The 20,594-nt window shown below is 37.9% G+C and overlaps 1 protein-coding gene across 2 annotated transcripts in view; it reads right to left on the minus strand.

Annotated features, from left to right (window-relative positions):
- Positions 1 to 20,594, minus strand: part of NELL2 (neural EGFL like 2) — a 456,105-nt gene that overhangs the window by 318,847 nt on the left and 116,664 nt on the right. For both annotated transcript variants that reach the window (XM_082634702.1, XM_082634703.1), the window contains exon 4: positions 14,463 to 14,613. In XM_082634702.1, coding sequence (XP_082490828.1) covers positions 14,463 to 14,613 — 151 coding nt within the window. The remainder of the gene's footprint in view (positions 1 to 14,462; positions 14,614 to 20,594) is intronic.

Genomic DNA, 20,594 nt, shown 5'->3' on the forward strand with positions numbered 1-20,594 from the left:
AAAAATCCATAATACATCATTTTTTAATTTCTGAATTTGGTTACTTAAGTCAATCTCTTTTGTGAAAAAAATTCACACAACAAAACATCACAAAACAAAACATCTTTTCTGGATGTAGTTTTACTGTTAGAATGATTTAAGTCAGCTCTGCCTGAAGGAAAGAACTTGGTGATCTCTTAAAATTCATATACATTTATAAACATAATTTAAACATTATTGTAGTTTTGGATGAATTGGAATTTGTGTGTATGTGCATGTGTACTTCCAAGAGAATACAGCAATGGTCTCTTCAATTTCCAGATACTTAAGTGGCTTTACAAGTGTATTAAAATGTACATGCAATCGTGCTATCTCAAAGTATAAACAACAAACAATATTTCTGGAAGAAAATTATGTTCTCAAGATGGTAACTTTTCATCATCACCTTCACCTAAAACAATGATTCTTGATGCTTTTAGGAATACATCCATATGGAGTGACTAAGTGACTCCCAAAGACCCTCGATGCCCTTTGATTCCAGGAAGTATTTTATCTGGTTTCAAATCTTCCTCTTAAGTTAATATTTTGCCTTCCTAAGGTCCTAAAAAATCGATAGGACTTCCTTAGGCCAATAGAGGTTGGTCTGTGCAGGAATTTCTGGCAGCTTTACACATAACACATTCTGAAACTACGGGCAGACAATAAAGGAAAAGCATTGATGCATGTAAGGCAGCTAGAAGTTCTAGGGAGGCTGTATTTGAAAGAAAGGAATCAGTCACAGGGGAGAGTAAGCTGTCAACACTGCAGCATGTTTTCTGACATGCTTCATGGGTCATGATGTCTCCTCTATTGTTCAGAATAGATAAAAGCCAAGGAAGAAGGCAGCAGGATTCATGGGCCATCCACTGAGGTGACATTTTGCACTTAGTGAGCCTATTACTTCAAGCGTTCTCAATCGAAATGGCTACTGGACCCCCCTAACTAAAGACAATAGATCCACTGGGCCCCAAATTCTAGTAGGGAAATGCCAAAAATGTAGGAATCTTCTTTTTAAGTTTTAGCACAAACTTTTTATGGAGAGGCAATTTTAAAAAATGAAAAGACAAAATATTTTCCCAGTCATGCAGACCACGACAGCTTTATTTATACTGTTTATCAATTTCAACAAGCCATGGTGATGCTATTGAAATAAATAAATAAATTGCAAGAAAGAAAACTTCCAGATAAAAATTTTTACTATAACAAAAAAGCTTAAAAGAAGAAAAATATATGATTGTTGTCTTCAAAAGCAATAGAAAGCAAGAGTATTAACCCTGTCAATAGAGTTCTTGGGTTTTGAGGAAGCAGAAAGGCCATGGTGCTGCTCTAAAACAGGTAGAGAGAGAAGTTGTCAGGATGGTGGTTACAGGAGAATGGGCTCTGGTGTCAGGTAGCCTGGTTCAAATGTTGATTCTGCCACTTACTGTAACCTTGGACTTGAGACTTAAACCTTTCAAGGCCCCATTTTCTTATCTGGAAAATAAGGGTAAGAATGGTATCTACCTCTAAGACTGTGATGCACATTTAATGAGATTAATCCATGTAAGGTGTTTAGAAGACTACACAATAAAGTGTTAATCCTTATAATGCAGAGACAACATTTCAATGAACCTAAGAAATCAGCCAACTACCATACACTGGATATCAGCAGATTCTCTGCACTTCTCATTCAGTCATTCCTCAAACATCTACCAGCCATCTTTACAGCAGGCACTATACCAGGCACAGAGAATACTGGGAAAAAGAGACAAAAGTCCAGGTCCTCAAAGAGTTCCCATTTCATCATTTTCCTAAATTGACACTCTCCAAGATGATGATTTGCTATAAATGTAGGCCTTCCTTTTTCGTGCCCAGAATTTTTATATTTCTGCCAGATCTTTATTTTACATGACCAGACATTTTTATACTGTCTTATTACTCTACATTCTCAAATCTAGTTAGAAATGGAGAGATTAAAAATAAGCACAACTTTTCTTAATGTGATTGAACAAAACTCCTGCAATAGATCCTGAATTCTGACAAACTAAAGGATAGAAAGATTTTGTCATATATTTATTTCAGTTACTGGCTGATGAATAACAATCAGAATTATTTTTTTAAATGTAGAAAACATGCATTTTTAACCTATTAGAAATGTCAAAAAATGAAAATCCAATAACTAGATGTCATTGAAGGCTAAATGTATTTCCAGCAAAATTTGCCTGGAAATATATCTTATATACACTCTGATCTTGTTTTCACAAAGGTCTTTGAGTTTAGTTCAATGAATGTAATACTGTATATAAACCTATCAAGAAAAAGGTAGAAAAGTTGGGCAAATCAACTTTATGGAAATAACATATTATTTTCTCTGAATTTCATTCAGTATAAATGAATACTTTTCATTAAAGAAAAATACAGTAGTTAATTTAAAGATACCTTGCATAGTGAAGGGAGATATGCACTTAAAATGAGATACAAAAGTCTGAATTACCATTTTTTAGGAATATATTTTTACATGACACATATTCCTTAAGTTTCTGACAGTATAAAAAATGAATTTGAGTTAGAATGAGTTCAATTTTCCATTTTATCATTTTATTTGTGTCACTAAGAAGCAATCGTATCTTATACAGGTGGGAACAGTCAATGGATGTTAAGGCAGGTGGGTGAAGGTCTGATGAGGAACAGGATATTGGAATGAAATTGAATTATCTCCCCATAAAATACTGATCAAAATCAAAGGGAAAAAACAGTGCAGAACCTGGCAGATCACTAACTTGACCAGGTGATCAAGGTTAATATCATCAGCAGTAGAAGAGACTGACACAGTGTACCTCCAGATGTGGTCAGCCTCATTTCTGTGGTATTCCTAACAAGAATGCATAGCCTGAGCGTGATGAGGAAACATCAGATGGACCCAGGTTGATGGTGATAATATGGAATGAAATGCCTATACTTCTGAGACTCTAAAGGATACCCAAAACAGGGAATGGAACTGCTCCAGATTGAAGGAAATTTTAAGATATGACAACCAAATGCTACATGTGTTCTAGAATGGAATTATGGCCCAAGAAGGAAAAAGAGACATTGTTTAGATAGTTGGTGAAATTTAAGTGGGGTCTGAGATTGGATGGTATTGTGCTGTCAATGTTGATTTCTTGATTGTATTGTGTATGTTGGTTATACAGAGAGTGTCCTTGTTTTAATAAAATATATACTAGAGTATTTAAGGGTGATGGAGTATATTGTCAGTAAAAGGCATACTGGACTGAGATAGAGGGTGATGGAGCAAATGAGCTAAAAATATTACCAATTAGGAATCTGGTGAGAGAAGAGGTAGGAGTTCTTTGTACTGTCTTTGTAACTTTTCTGTAGGTTTGAAATGATTTCAAAAAACATTTTTAAATTAAAAGCAATCATTAACCTGGGAACTCTCCTGCATATATAACTGACAGTGAGTTGACATTCTTAACATATAAAGAATTTTACAAATAAACAAGAAAAATGACAAGACTCTGGTGTAAAAATGGCAAAGGGTATTTAGAAACTATTCATCTAATCAGAGACACCAACAACTTACTAATAAATATATGAAAATGTACAAATTCACTAATATTCAAAGAACAGTAAACTTTAGAAATGACAGTCATTTCTCAGATATCATATTAGCAAAAAGTATTTTAAATATAGTGCTCAGTGCTTCAAAGCGTATAGTTCAAGTCATCTGCAAAGTAAATTGTTTCCTCAAAACACATATCTTACTTTCTTTTCGGTGCTGTTCAGGGTATTTTTACTGGCTAAGTTAAATGGATTTAAGCTGAAGTATTCACTGATTCATGTATTCTCTAATGCACTCACATCCTCAATAATAATCAAACATAATTTTTACACCACCTAGAGTTCTAAATAACCAAAGGTTAAAATACAAAGGAAAGATGACAGCATGCTAATCATCTCCTTCTTTAAATGCTCAATGGGTAAAATCACTGAAAAGAAGAGGCAAAATTTGAATGACTTTCATTCAACTATTACGAAATACATCAATATATGGTTTCAAAAATATGACACCTTGCCAAGATCAATAGAATGCAAGTGTACACAACAGCTAGGGAAATAAGATTTTTTAAGTAATGGAGATAACATAAACTCCATGTCAATAAGGACACCAAAACAATTTTTTTTTTTTTTTTTTTTTTTGCGGTATGCAGGCCTCTCACTGTTGTGGCCTCTCCCATTGCGGAACACAGGCTCCAGACACGCAGGCTCAGAGGCCATGGCTCACGGGCCTAGCCGCTCCACGGCATGTGGGATCTTCCCGGACCGGGGCACGAACCCGTGTCCCCTGCATCGGCAGGCGGACTTTCAACCACTGCGCCACCAGGGAAGCCCCAAAACAATATTTTGCATGGACATTTTTGTTTGTTTGTTTGTTTGTTTGTTTGTTTTTTGCTGTACGCGGGCCTCTCACTGTTGTGGCCTCTCCTGTTGTGGAGCACAGGCTCTGGACGCGCAGGCCCAGCAGCCATAGCTCACGGGCCCAGCTGCTCTGCGGCATGTGGGATCTTCCCGGACCAGGGCACGAACCCGCGTCCCCTGCATCGGCAGGCGGACTCTCAACCACTGCGCCACCAGGGAAGCCCAGCATGGACATTTTTAAAAGGTACATGCTTCACCACAATACAGGAGATAACAAAACAAGTTACAAATAAGCTCAATTCTATTTCCTGTCACTTCATAATAAACTGCAGGAAGATCATTTTAATTTGTTAAATGAGTCTTTTGAAAAATGATTTTAAGTGATTGACCAAAGGCCTAAACAGCATTTGGGAAGTTTCACAACGACATCGTAAAACTAAAAGGAGAAGAGTATTAATACCAAAGAATTAAAATATATTACAACAATCCCTCAACATTCAGCTTGGAAAAGATCATTGAAATGTCAGCACATATCAATGTATGGCAGATTAAGAAAAGAGAATTAAATGAACTTTGATGGCACCTTGAAAATTTTCTTATTATACTTGAGTTGCATCCAAATAATCCAACTTTGCTCCAGAAACAAAAGAGAAAGCAAGTTACATACTATAGAAGATGTTACTTTTGATACAAATCAGAATCCATTTTTTCTGGTAATATAGTAAGTTAAGTCTTTTACAAATTAGAAAATATAATGGAAAAATAAAGATCCTACTTGAGTAACAGAACAGCCTATAAGGTTCCTAGGAAAAAATCTAACAAAATATGTGTATGCCCATTATAGAGATAATTATAAAGAAGAAATGAAAGAAAATGGAGAGATAAGTCATATCCCTGGATTTTAAAAAATGAATATCAGAAAAATGTTAAGACATTAATCTATAAATGTGATATAATTCCAATATAAATCCCAATGGCATTTTTTTCATAAAATTTATCAAACTGATTCTAAAGTTTATACCAAAGAATAAAGTTTCAAGCATAGCAAAAAAATCTGAACAGGAAGAACAGAGACCTGAACTATGAGTTAGCAAGTCTTATAAAACTACAGTAATCAGAGTAGTGTGGTCTTCCTGCATGAGCCACAAGCAATCAGTAGAGCAGAATACAAGGCCCAGAAACAGACCTCTGAATTGATAGAGATTTGGTACTACATTTGACATTATAAATATGTGAGAAAAGAATGGGCTTTTGGGGACTTCCCTGGTGGTGCAGTGGTTGAGAGTCCACCTGCCGATGCAGGGGACACGGGTTCGTGCCCCGGTCCGGGAAGATCCCAGATGCCACGGAGCGGCTGGGCCCGTGAGCCATGGCCGCTGAGCATGCGCGTCCGGAGCCTGTGCTCCACAATGGGAGAGGCCACAACAGTGAGGGGCCCAAGTACCGCAAAAAAAAAAAAAAAAAAAAAAAAAGAATGGGCTTTTGGGTAACTGGCATTGGGACCACCAGCTTCACCTATTAGATATTACACTAGATAAGTATACCTAGATCTAAGTTCAAGATGTCCATTTCTTTTCTTTGTTAGGCAGGACAAAATGATCATTCATTGAACACAGCGGGGCAGATTAAGGTGGAACGTTAAATACGGATGTACCATTGTCCCCTTTCCAGATCTCCAATTAAAAGATCAATAGTAAACTAATCAACAGTATTTGCATTAATGCCTATGTATCAGTATTCATTGCAGAGTCAAATATTGTGCTGAGATAATCTCTCCTTCATTGTCACAAATTCTCCAACATCCAAAGAAGAAAGTTAGGTAGCATCAAGGACAGATGAATTTTTTTCTTACTTCCCCCAAATTGCCCAAAATCATGCCAAATTTTCTATTCTATAGAGTAGACCATAAATTTCTCATAAAGGAAATTTTAAACCACAGAATATAATCTAGGGGACTGTACCAAAACTACACCAAGGGACAGCAAAAGGATTTTATTTATCGTGAAGAAAATGCAGTTTTGCAAAACATGGAAAAAGAGAACAGAGTCCTTTTGGAATTCGGGGAAATTTTCTCATTCATTTTTACTTACAAATATACTTTCACTTTTCAATTAGCCTTTACTGTTTTCATATTTCTCTTCTATATTTCTTGTACAAATAGATAAGTGAATAATATCTTAGAATTACTTCTCTAGTCTTTGTTTTTTTCCTTTCAAAACACAATAGCCAGAAAACTGTAATGATGAGAAAACTCCTTTGATCTGCCTAAGTGTCTTAATTCTTTCATACATAAAGTACCATATATTATTGTCTGTTGTTTTTAGGGGTAATACTGATGTTGGCTAAACATACACAGAAATGCCAGAAGAGCCAACAATCTTTTTACACTGTGCTCACGTGAAGTTTGTGGTCCAATTTTTAACAGCAGCCCCTACTTGAAAAACATCACTGGAAACCAGCATCTCGGGTTGGGAGGCCAAATAAGCCTGTTCATGGCGCACCAGGGCACTGCTTATAAGGTTCCCAGTAGCTTCATAATGATGTCACTTTGTTTGAAGCTGTGTTTCAGTACCAAGATGTGACTTAAGCACACTTTCAGTCCCAAGATACTGTGATGTCTGCCTTTCCCACTTCCATCTTGCTCTTAGCTCACTTCAGACACCCCAAGACCCAGAGCGCATCCATTAGTCTCATATGTCCAAGCCAACAAAGTTGTGTGATTAGGTTTCCAGCTTTCACACAGTGGCTGAGATGTTGCTACATAGCTCATTACAGGTGTCGTTATTCTCTAAGAACTTGACTTACAGTCATTTGGAAGCAGTGTCTGCCAGTTAGTGAAATCCTCACGCCTAGAGCTAATGGCATTTCAGGATAGATAAGGCACTCCGCATCAATAGAGCAATTTGAACATTCTCCAGATCCTTTAACCTAGCCTGGAGAAAACTTTGTGATGTCATTTGTGATTCCTGGTGTACTCATGATGATCTTTCACTTGATCTTCCACTCATTTTTTCATCCACCAAATATTTATTTAGAATCTAACTTTGTATGACAGCATGGCAGGTAAAATGGAGTAGGCAAGTTTAATGCATAATCCTTTACAGCAAAAGAAAAAATCTAATCAAAAATTGTTGTCAGCTACATAAAATTTCAGGCAAACACACAAGTACTCCTGGGAAAAGGATTAGAAAGCTACATCCTGGAGTCTTATGGTGGTTGCCTACAACCACTGCAGGCATGGTGCTGATAAATGGTTAACATTTGGCTCTCTGTTCTCTAAAGAAATAATTCTAAGATATTGGTTCATTTATCCACCTGTTCAGAGAAGATAGAAGAAAAGAAATATGAAAAAAGTAGACTCATAAAAAAAGAATATTTATCAACAAAAATACATTTTTAAAAAATAGCTCTACTCTGTAGCACTTGCTTATTTCCATAGTCTACTTCAAGCTCCAACAGTAACCTCAGCCAGCTCACAAAGTTTCAATTATTATCAGCCAGTATGAGCCCGCTCCAGCACACCACTGACTGGCTGAGAAACATTTTCTTCTTTTAACTTTTCTTATTTTCAAAATGTCTTTAATGATAATAGTGGTTGCCCCCAGGGACAGAAATCAAGTGGCCGGGGAGGGATGAAGGTAGACTTTTTCTCTATATCTTATTGTGCCTTTTAAATTTTGAACCATGGGATGTATTACCAATTTTTTTTTAATTACAATTACAATTTAAATTTTAAAAATCTTCAGTAAATATTTGTTACCAAATAGATTTAGATTTTTAAAATTTAAATTGTGATCAAAGGCAGTAAATGATACTTTTTACCATCTCATATGTAATTAATACATATGTATATATGTGAAACATTGAAATAACAAGATGTTATATGTTAGAATGCCAAAAGGAGTGGCCCAGATTTAAAACCTGGAGAAAGAAATTAATGTAAACTGGGAAGGTCAGTAAAAGCTTCACGGAGCTGTGAGTGAAGTTCTGAAGTGTGAACAGGACTTGGATGAGCAGAAAGGGATCTACACAGTGATGATGAGCAGACTGGCCACTGTGCCTGGTATTTATATTCCTACTGAATAATACCACTTTTCTCCATCACTGCCAGTGCCGGAGCTGACATTCCCCACAGCCTCTATTTCTCACTGACCCCTCCCTACTTCATTTGGAGTCAGAGCAAGATGCACAATAGCCAGATATCTCAGGATAGCTCACTGCCATCAACGCGCATGGAGATAAGAGTGAAGTCAGGGACTGACACAAGAAGCAGGGAAGCCGCTTCACATCATCTCTAGTAATAACATTAATGTTTATTTAGTGTTTGCTCTGCAGCAGGCACTCTATGGTCAAACCCACAAAGCCTAACTTACGGAGGAATAACTCCTTGCCTTCTACCAAGCAGACAAGAACCTGTGGTCAGTGGAGCACCACGACCTCACCCCACCCACTCCCAAAAGCAACTAGGAAATGAGCTTCTTTCCTCATGAGGAAGAGCTCTTCTGTGAACTAAGACAGACCTGATGGAAGGCTGGATCCACATCTAATCACTGCCAGTTAAAGGATGACAGATCACCTGTTTATTCTGATGAGCATTTTTCAACATTTAACTGGTTTACAGCTAACCATCCTTTGAAGCACATAAATGTATTCACTTATCCAGGACCATATTTTGCAAGCTAGTCATCTTAATGGATACCTCAGATAGTTCTACTGATCAAAATTTGACATTTTTTGGATAGTTTGGCTTTTTTAATGACAAAATTAAAATTTTGTGAGAATTTGATTTCCCTGATTTAATTTGCACCCAGTAATGGAATACTCTTTGGTCATTAATGAACAGATTATAAATGAATATTTATTGGCATAGGAAAATCCTCAAAAATTTTTGCTAAATTATAAACAGTTATAAAATATTATGTACAGTGTGATTTAATTTTTTAAAAAAATAGTATATCGGGCTTCCCTGGTGGTGCAGTGGTTAAGAATCCGCCTGCCAATGCAGGGGACATGGGTTCGAGCCCTGGTCCAGGAAGATCCCACAGGCCGCGGAGCAGCTGGGCCCATGTGCCACAATTACTGAGGCCCAGGCACCTAGAGCCCATGCTCCACAACAAGAGAAGCCACCACAATGAGAAGCTCGCGCACTGCAACGAGCCCCTACTCTCTGCAGCTAGAGAAAGCCCGATGCAGCAATGAAGACCCAAAGCAGCCAAAAATAAATAAATTAATTAAATTTAAAAAAAAAAAAATAGTATATCTATACATTTTAAGTAGACATTTATAACTGAAAATATTAGTAGACACTATCCCAATTTTATCCAGGGGGATAAAATTACAAATGATTTCTTCTTCCTTCTTTGTGATTTTCCTAATTTGTAAAATTCACTATAAGCATTAATCTTATATGTAATGTTTGAAATTTGTAGCATAGTTAAAATTTCCACATTCTAGAGGATCCATCCATCAGTACGCGAGAGTAGAATCCACACTACTTACCCAGAAAAAGCCTGGCCCTGCCCTTGGGAACTGCCTACTTCAGCCACCACAGGAGGATGTGGGTACCTTCTGTTCAGGCACGGCCTTATTTGGCTCCTCAATTTTTATAATAAAATGTCAGTATTTCCTCCAACTCAATTGCTGCTGAGGCTCAACACACCTTTCATTTAACTGTCAACAAAGAATAGCTGCAATTTGGGTATTTATCAGAGAAGTCTAACTTGAATTCAGTATTATTCTCAAGACACTGGGAAAAGCAATTGATATGGAGTATTGCCTAGAAGACATGGTCTTTTATCAGGATTTCATATAGGAGGTGCTATTGGCATTCTGAGCAGTAAAACTTGGTTGCACAGAACTTTTGTGCACACTACCAAGGGCCTCAAAGACAGTACAACTTCAAACACCTTTACACCTAGATACACGTTACTGGCATCATTATAGATTTGCTTTTTCTGAAGCGCGCTGTGGCTTGATGCCACCAGCTGACACGAGGTCCTCTGAACTTGTTCCTCTAAAGGCACTCACTATATTTTACCATAAAAGGTCATAGAAGAAATAAGTCTCTGGTCTCAGAACCAAGAATAGTTGCATTCCCTTATCATCTAAGTGGTTGTCTATTTCTTCTTTGCCTTGGTTTGCATATTTCATTTTATTTTTGTCTTATTGTCCTGTAGATATCTCTATAAGCCTCCTTAACTTTTTGTGAAAATAAGCAGAGAATAAATAAGTGTTCAGGAAATGATGACACTAAAGAGATGGGTGAGAATAAGACTAAGGAAAGAAAGATACCTTCAGCAACAACAACAGGAAAAAAAAACCAATACAAACCAAAGCACAAGGTCTGTGAGGGTGACGGCAGGTTAGGAGATAACACAGTGGATGTGTAAAAATACTGGACTCAGGAATCAGAATTATGCTGAGTGTAAAATAAGTCAGACAGAAAAAGACAAATACTGTATGATTTCACTCATATGTGGAACCTAAAAACCAAAACAAGTGAACAAACGTAACAAAACAGAAAGAGAGTTATAGATACAGAGACAAACAGGTGATGGCCACAGGAGAGAGGGTTTGGGGCGAGGAGAGAAATAAGTGAGGGAGACTCAGAGGTTCAAACTTCCAGTTATAAAATAAATGAGTCACAGGTATGAAATGTACAGTGTGGGGAAGATAGTCAATAACTACGTATGTGTGTATGTATGGTGCCATCTTAACTTACTGTGGTGATCATTTTGAAATACATAGAAATACGCTGCATAACAGGAACTAATAGTGTTGTAGGTCAATTATGCTTCAAAAACAAACAAACAAACTCACAGAAAAAAAATCGGATTTGTGGTTCCCAGAGGCAGGTGATGGAGGAAGAGGGCATTGGATGAAGGCAGTCAAAAGGTACAAACTTCCAGTTATAAGATAAATAAGTACTAGAGATGTAATGTACAACCTGGTAAATATAATTAACTCTGCTGTGTGTTATACATGAAAGTTGTTAAGAGAGTAAGTCCTAAGAGTTCTCAGAAGAAGGAAAATTATTTTTCTATTTCTTTGATGTTGTATCTATATGTGATGATGGGTGTTCACTAAACTTACTGTGATAACCTTCATGATGTATGTAAGTCAAATTATTATGCTGTACACCTTAAACTTATACAGTGCTGCATGTCAATTATTGATATATCTCAATAAAACTGGAATAAAAAAATCAGAAGAAGTGGGTTTGGGTGCCGACTCTGTCATCATCTAGATAAGTGACACTGTGAAAAAACAGGCAGAAGAGAAGCTAGTCTAACAACTTCAGACACTGAGAGAAGGCACAGCACAGAGGTACAGGAGACCAGCTCTATAATCATACTACCTGAGTTTAAACCCTACCTGCATTTACTCTTGGGAGCCTTTAACAACTCAACCTCTCTAAGACTTGTTTTTCTTATCTGTAAAATGAGAATGAGAATAATGACCTTGCAATATGATGGGACTTTAGTGGATTTTTTTCTCTAGTATCATCAAGCACTTTATACGGATTTACAGATGAGGAACCTGAGGTTCAGAAGAGGTAAGTGATTTACCCAAGGTCACAAAGCCAGTAAGTCTTTGAGCTATGACTGGAATGCAAGCAGTCCTTCTCCAGATCTGCACTCTGAACCACTATCTAATATTGACGTAAAAGGAACTAACCCATGGAATGCACTGAGCACTGTGCCTAGCACACGGTAAGCCTTTAATAATTGTTGGCTTCCCAAGCAAATGCAAAGTGCCTTCCAAATAGATAGGATTTTAAATATCATAGAAAAATATCCTATATCTCAAATATGGTATTTGTTTAGGTAAATGTTATCAAATTTACAGATGATATGAAGGAAGAATGAAGAATTAATAATCAATTTAACAAGAATAATTGGAAAGCATGAGAGCTGAGCACAAAGATTTATGTATAAATATGTTCATCACAGTGTTATTTATTAAAGTTAAAAAAGGAAATGAGTTCAGTATCCAAAAGTAAGAACACACACCGACACAGACAAAAAACTGGATTAAAATATGACAGAATTTCAACATCAGTCTTCTTCTGGTGATATGATTTGTATGAGTTTTCCTATTTCTTTATTACACTTGTCAGTTGTCCACATTTTCTACAAGGAAAATATATTGCTATGCTAATTTGAAAAAAACAAATATCATTTTTAATTGAGATAAGTCAATATAAAGCCCTACACATAACTTTAACAAATCTACTTCATAGGACTAGTAAGGTAGGATCTGTCTGATAGCAAATCTTCCTTCAAGGACCTACCTGATAAAAGTTGGGTATTTCGGTGGTCCATATCCTTACTATGTCTAAGGTGCTAAAAAAAATTTTCAAACTATTTTAATACGTTATCAGTTGGAAAGTGCATAGATTATAAGAAATCCATGCTGGTCAAACATTTGTAGAGTTAATGTATTCAACTCTAGGGACCAACAAAACATCGACCACCTGGATGGGATGGTCGTGAGGGATGTCATCTGGAAGAAGGTTAGGCGAGTTCCATGTCTCTACAAATGGGGTAGTAAGAAGCCATAGGGCTTAGAAAAATCTCATGCCCAAAATACAGGGGAAATTTTCTTAGCAAACAGAACTAATCAGCAATAAATCAGGCTGCTCTGTGAAGGAACAATATCTTTCGCTCTATGTGAATCATGTTACCTAAAGCCCACTGGAGGAGGGCAGGGTCGCAGTGTTACAAATGAGAAGCTCCCCTGATATCAATCACCTGAAGACGAGGACCAGGAACATACCAAGGCCAAGAGCCCTGGTGAACCCTTGGAGATGGACTTCTCCCTTTCTTGCTCAGTCTTAAGGAGCCCAAGCCAATTACCTGGTGAATGTTAGGATGGCACCCTCCTTTCAAAAACAGGCCAAAACCTGGGAGGAAAGAAATCCAAGTGAGGGGCCTGGGAAGTTATGCGAATCCTTTGGGCCTAAAGATAGAATTAGATGGGGCCTTAAATCCCTGAGAGTAATCCAGGTAGAATGTGATCAGGAACCCTTCTCTCTGTGTCAATTTTCTATATATTTTTCTCCACGTATATTTGCTTCTGTTTGCCCTTTAGTATTGAGCAAAGATTTGCCAAGTCCCAGGCTGCCCCATCTCTCATAAGAGAAACCAAGAAAAGAGGTTTCTGCCCACATCTGAACAGGATTATTAAATCCATTATATATGTAAAACACTTTACATATATAAACTCTTTGATCCTCACAACTACCTATGAAGGAGGTACTATTTCTATCCTCATATTACAGATGAGGAAATTGAGGCACAGAGAGGTTATGTGACTTGCCCAATGTCCCCAGATAGTCATGAAGTGGGCATTCAAAATATGAACACAAAAGAACTTTCATTATCAGAACTGTGGTTATTCTTTCAGGAAGGATTCACTTTAAGCTGTTTGATATTATTTAGTAGCAATTTATGTATATGCTAAGTGTCATGAATGAATTTCTTCTTACCCCTCTCCCCTCTGCCTCACTACTCCCACCAGCTCTCTTAATCATGCTTCTATGCATGCAAGAAGCTAGGAAATACTAGACAGCATTTTGATTCAACACACATCCAAAAATACAGCTGTAACTGCCACAGTCTAAGAAGTGCGCTGAAAAAGAATTTATCTGTCTGTGATTAAAATTATAAGACTATTAAACTCTAAACCCAGGCAATATCCTGAAGAAACAGAATATGGTATTTTTGCGGCTAACTGTTCACCAATTAAGAGGAAGTATGTTTGATTTTAACATTGAGGAAGATAACTCATGAGGAAGTTAGTAATTAATAAATGGGTTTTAGGAATGGTGATTTCCGTGCGCTCTTAGCAACATCAAAAGCAAGAGCTCCTTCTGCTTTTAGGCTGATCTCAATTACTTGTGTTTCTGATTTTGCACAATGTAGCAAAATTATTCTTGCTGTTTTAAACCAATCATGAATATCTTGCTTTTGTTTACTTCTCTTTAATGTGTTAATTTCACCATATATAATGAAAACACAGGAAACTCTAGCAGCCGCACGTACCTGTGATCCAAGTGGTGAATGGAGAGAATCACTCCGGAATTTAAATGGGTCTGTTTTAGGGTCACCAGAACAGTAAATTCATGTTTATTTCTCAGCTTCTGCAAAAACTGTTCAGCTGTAGCAGTGGATGCTTTTATACTTCTGGGAGTATCTAAAAAAAGAAACATACAGTAAATAGACTAGAACTTGGCTTTATAAAGCATCCTTTACAGGCAACATCTTTCAGAAAACATTATCAAGAATACCAAGCTCCAGACTCTCCTGGTAAATTGGTTCAAAAAGACTTTTTGCTACACATAACACAGGACAGTAAACCACATGAATGACTGAGCTTGTGTTTCAGAGATCTTTTTTCAAAAATGTCTTTGAGGTGAAGAATCAAAGAGCCTTGTTTGAAGAACTGAGCTCCCAAGTTTTCTCCTCACACTCTTCCTAAATCCTGGATACCACAGCCACGTCAGTGTCAACACTGAACAAAAGGATGTCCTTCCAAGAAAAGGACCTAAAAAACCATGATAGAGCCATTTAGCTTTTCTGACACCTCGTGACAGAAAACTGGATTTAAATCAATGTGCCACCTTCCACATTGATATCTGTAGCCAGAAGGCTTGCTATAAATAGATTTTTTAAAAGATCATTGAAATTAGTCACTCTCAGCCTTCTGTGCAGTGGATAGAACATTAAGATCAAATTATCGTGCCGTATTTTTGAAAGAAATGCACAGAACTCAATTCCCACGTCCCTCTCCCCAGGCTTAGAGAACACCTAGACAAGAGAGATTTGAGTGGGAGAGCAGATTTTTATCCTGCACTCTCCTGTGGTTTAGTCGTGCACTCCAACCTCAGGACCCAGAGGACATGGGAGAAATAGCCAGGGGTAGAAATGGATTTAGTGGACAGGAAAAACCTATCATTCAAGCCGTCCGCTCATAGAGCATAACACTCTCCTATTCACAGTGTGTGCAGAGGGTTGATGGGAGCCAGAAACACAGTTTCTGTAGCTATCAAATCGTTCTCCTCTTTTCTGTGCTTTAGACTAGATAGACTAGATAAGGAGTTCTCAATGGGGAAGCTACTGGCATTTGGAGAGAATAACCCTTCCTGTGGAAGACTATCCTATGCACTACAGAACGTTTAGCACCCCTGGTCCTGGCCCAATGAATGCCAGTGGCACTCAGTCCTAGTCATTGTGACAACCCAAAGTTCTCCCACACATTTCCAAGCATTCTCTTTGGAACAGTGCAGCAGAAATCAGGTTGAGAACAACAACCTTGATGAAACAGATTATGAGATTAATCTAAAGTTCCCCACCTTTCCAGCCACACAAATTTATGGAATAAAATTGTAATCACCTGGTCTGTGTCCATCACTGGGGATGCATAGACATGGAGAAGCCCTCAAGATACCCATAAACTGGAGGAGGGGACAAATAATCCCAATAAAATAAAAGAAACGCTGTCATAGAGGTAAGTACAAAGTGGTGTTGGACCACAGAGTGAAAGGAGCCAACATCATCTGGAGGGCAGGATCTCAAAACAGAAGGCATTTGGTCAGGAGTTCACCAGGTAGAGAAGAGAGGGAAAAGCATTCCAGTCATAGACATAGCTTATGAAAAAGCAAAGAGATGTGATAGGGCATGACATGGCTGAAACAGCAAGTAGCAGCCATTGCAGGGTGGGGCTGGGTAAGAAAGCTGAAGAGGAGAGGCAGGGCTTTGTGTGCCAATGTAACAGACACTTCTTTCTGTCACCATCCTCAATTTACTCCCTAGGTAAAAAATAAAAAATAAATAATAATAACTCTTATCTACCACTGAAAAACGATCCCTCCCCACTCTTAACTCATGGCTTTCTCTGTGCTAAAAGTACCCAGTCAGAGCGTCGCCTATTCCTGTCCACAGTAATTGATTCAGAAACAGGCACCTAATCCAGGGCAATGAAGTCAGGCCCAGGATACTGGTTCCAGGTTTTAGGAAAAAGAAACTTCCTAGTTTCCAAAAACAAACTTCCTCAGTTCCAGTCAACAGTCACAGTTCAAAAGCGTAACAATAATCCGCAATTTCAGCCATGGTAAATGTAATCGTTTCTCCCTAGATTCCACTAGAGAGAAGACAGGCTTTGCAGAGATGCCATCCAATTCCTCTGAGATCCAAAACCGTCTGCTTCCCAAAGAGGCACAGAAAGTGAGACTCTGTGAGAAGGATTTATCTAGTGTTAACTTTTAATCCACTCCAATTTATATACAAGTGAATCATTCACAAACTCCATGACTTCATTTCAATTTGCTAGATAAAAACAAATTAAAATTGAATTACAAATATTACACTCCCCCTCCCGGCCCTGCCTCGCTCCGACCCTTTTCAGGCAGGTAGAGCTGGAGCAGCATCCTTTGTCTTGCTGAACAGGGTGATAGATAGGGACATAAATGAAGGAAACTGAGGAAGGACTACATTAAATACGGGAATGATGATCAGAGCCACAGAGAGATGGGAAGGTGTAGCCCAGGAAGCTTGAGCTCTTATAGTGAGAGAAAAGAAATTGAGAAAAGTGTGCCAGCTGCCTGACAAGGTGGAACTTTAAAGAAGAGATGCTTGAAGAGGATTTTTAGAAAGCTTTGTCATTTGGTACGCAAAGAAAACCTTCACTGAATCTCTATATTATTCTCCACTGCTTTTGGAGTCAGATTTGTGAGAAGGGTTGAGAGGCTATATTATTTGTGTGGGTTTTTATCTGTTTTGTTTTCAGATGAAATTACATGTGAAGACTGACCTTGTGATGAAAGGAAGAAGGACCTAAAAAATGGATTACATTTGAGTATTGCTGGTAAAAATGTAAACCACCACGGTTGAAAACATGAGGAAGGCAAGTGTAGTTGAAGAGAAACCATTTTTTTAAAGATCTGTCAATCTGCATTTTGGAAAAATTTCTCTGGTAGCCATGTGGAATATATGAAGAAAGAAAAAAAGTTGAACATTGGGAAAACTCTTGAGAAACTGGCAATTCAGGTGATTACTGACTTTTTGTTAAATTTCACATATTTCAAATATCACATTTTGACATCCCTAAACTACCTTTTCTAAATCAAATTGATGTTTTTGGCTTTCACCAGGAATCGTGATACAGAACTACTTACTGTTTCTTTCACTGCCTGTCAGGCACGTTGATGTGAGAAGGGCCAAGTGAACCCCAGATGGATATCTGCATTGAGATGCTTAAGGAAGTGCTTAAGGAGACCTGCAGGGCAGAACCATCCTCTATCCCGCCAAGGTGGTAAATGTGGTCCCAGAGGGTCTCCATCCAGCTTAGACTTAAGCCTATTCACTTACGCAGGGTCACAATTCAGCACACGCTCTCTCACCCTGTCCAGGCTCTCCTCCCAGCCCATTACCTTCCTGTTTTGCTCCCTCTGTGGCGGTTAGAGTGACTTGCAGGAAGAAGGGACCCTCCAATACCAAACATGTCCTGCAGAAGCTCCATTCAGCCTATGCTTTAGGGACAGGAAAAATGAAATTCTTTTTTTTCCATCCTGATTAACCAAGTTCACTTGTATAGCAGTTTAAAAACTGGGTCTTGCATGAATCTATAATCCCCAGGTGAAGACAAATTACTGAATGAGGCAGAGAGAGCAGCTCTAGGAAGTATATTAATTTTCAGCTTTCTGTCAACAGAACACCATCTCCCACCAATCCTTACCTCACCTTAATGATATTTAAATCTATTGTTCCCCCTTAAAAACATGTTTTTCAAAAATTTATTATGCCTGCGTCCGGGAAGGATTTGATGGGAGCCTGCACTCTGTGAGTAGCTCAAAAAATTAGGGAGTATAATAATTTTATTATTATAGAATTCAAGAGATTTTTAGAAAGCAGAATCTAAAGAATTTGGTCACTGATAAAACACATGCAAAAGGCAAAAGAACAGGAGAAAACTGAATCCAATTGAATCCAAAGTTTCTAGCTTGAGAGACAGAATGAAAGGAAAATGCAGTAGGAACATGATGGTACCCAAATGGGATTTCAGTTTCAGAAACTGTCGTTCTGAGGTGTTCTGGAACGTGCATGTGGACATGTCCGGTAGGAGGCTGGCACTACAGAATTTGATCTCAAGAAAGAGGTCAAGGTCAGCAGTATAAATGTAGAGGTCATCAGAATACAGTATCTAAAGTCATAGGCATGCCTGAGTAAATCATAGGAATCAGGAATGAGAAGAGGATAAAAGGATGGACCATAAAAACACTAAATCTGTAGCACAGCAGGGACAACATATATAACTTTATATCTGTACTATACAATGCTGCACGTCTAGCACCATACAACATTTGTCCTTCAAAAATGTATAAATAATATATTTTCCCCTTTGAACCCACATTCCATTTTATTCTCACAACGCTTAACAAGGACAACTATTACAATTCTGTGATTCACCCAAAGGCACCAGGCATGCTAGAGGTGAAATGGGGATGACAATTTCTGGTCCAGTATTCCTTCCACTAAATTGCCCTGCCTCCTGAATGTGGCATTCTTACCCATGCTTAACTGCCACAAACAGAAAGGCAAATTCGGGAGCATCAACATAGAAAATAATCCAGAAAGAAGTAATTATATAACATGATATTTTTAGTTCCTTAAGTGACTCGCTTAGTAGTGATTTTAAGAAAGGTCACTTTCCCCATTTGCATTTCTGTTTCCCAATTTGAAAAATCAGCATTCCTGCCTTCTATTTTCATCTCAAAGATTATACACCATTCAGAGAGACTTCTGAGTTCCTGTGATTATTACTCTAAGATCCAACTCTAGTCCTCACCAGAAAGTCAAGTCAAAGAAACCACCACGGAAGAATAATTTTACTTTATTTTTGTTATCATTTCAGTTTTCAGAATTCATAATTAAATTCAGGTATGTATTAAGCAATTTCTCAACAAGGTCTCCTGTTAGGAACCACACATAAAAAATAGATGGTTATGAGAACAAATTCTCAACCCAGAAAAATAAGTTTCCAATGCCAGCTATGCAGATGACTAGCTGTTCCTGGCATGTAGCAACACAACGTGTTGGCTTTTAGAATTATGATACATATTATTATTACTCTCACAAGCAATGAGACTGTGGAACCCACTAAAACTACCAAGAGCCATTATACCCTTGTGGTGATTTTCTGAGCTTACTTTCATTCTAAGTGTCTCAAACTCAGCCACAAAATACCAGTTCTCACATATGAAAATTAACATAAAAGTTTCTGGCAATGAAATTATTCTTAAGATAAATCCTGCCTACCACCCCCTGTTTCTAGAGAACTGTGAATGATCATTCTTTTATGGACAAAAATCAAAGTAAGCTGAATTTCTTTTCAAAGAAGGGCTGACGACCATCATTTGAACTGCCTCTTCAGAGAAAAACAGGCTGAGAAAAGGGGCCTTTAAATGCTACTAGGAAGCCTTACAGAAGAACTTACCAGCACACCCATGCTGTATTAGGTCTTTTTAATTGGAGAACTGCTTGAGTTTAAAACAAAACTTTTTTGCCAAGTTTTCCATTTTTATTGCGTGCAGAAACCTAAAAATCCCACTAAGAACACAACGGGTGGCATTTTCAAGCAGTTATTAATAAATAATGAAGCAGGTCAGAAGCAATTACATCAAAATATTCATTTTTAGTCATGGGACAACCAGGATGGAGTGATGAGTTCATGTTTGGATGCAGTGTATCCTCCACACACATAGGGGGAGAGAGGAGAGTGAGGGCGAGATGGAGAGACAGAAACTGGTTTCTTTCTATATAAAATAGACTGTAGCTTAATGCAAGTGTATCTGTGGTAGCAAATATGGATGTTTACTGAAAAAGAATCAGACTAGAGCTTCTTTAAGTATGTTTAGTGCATTAGTAGTAAAAGTAAAGAGAAGGGGTCTGTCCATCTCCCAATAACAAAGCAATCGGTAAGAATTCTTTTCTTCTTTTGCACTTAAACTGCATCACTACAATTGCCATCATGAATCAAATGAGTCTCTGGCCCCTGACAGGTGTCTATCCTGCCTGCAGTGTGTAGAAACCTAAATTGATTTCCCACCACATAAGCAGACTAATAAAAATACCATGTGCAGATTCAATTATAAAAACGGTCTAATCTCAGGCATAGAG

Source organism: Mesoplodon mirus (genome assembly GCF_964341445.2).
Source record: "Mesoplodon mirus genome assembly, chromosome: 11".
In the NCBI taxonomy this organism is placed as follows: domain Eukaryota; kingdom Metazoa; phylum Chordata; class Mammalia; order Artiodactyla; family Ziphiidae; genus Mesoplodon; species Mesoplodon mirus.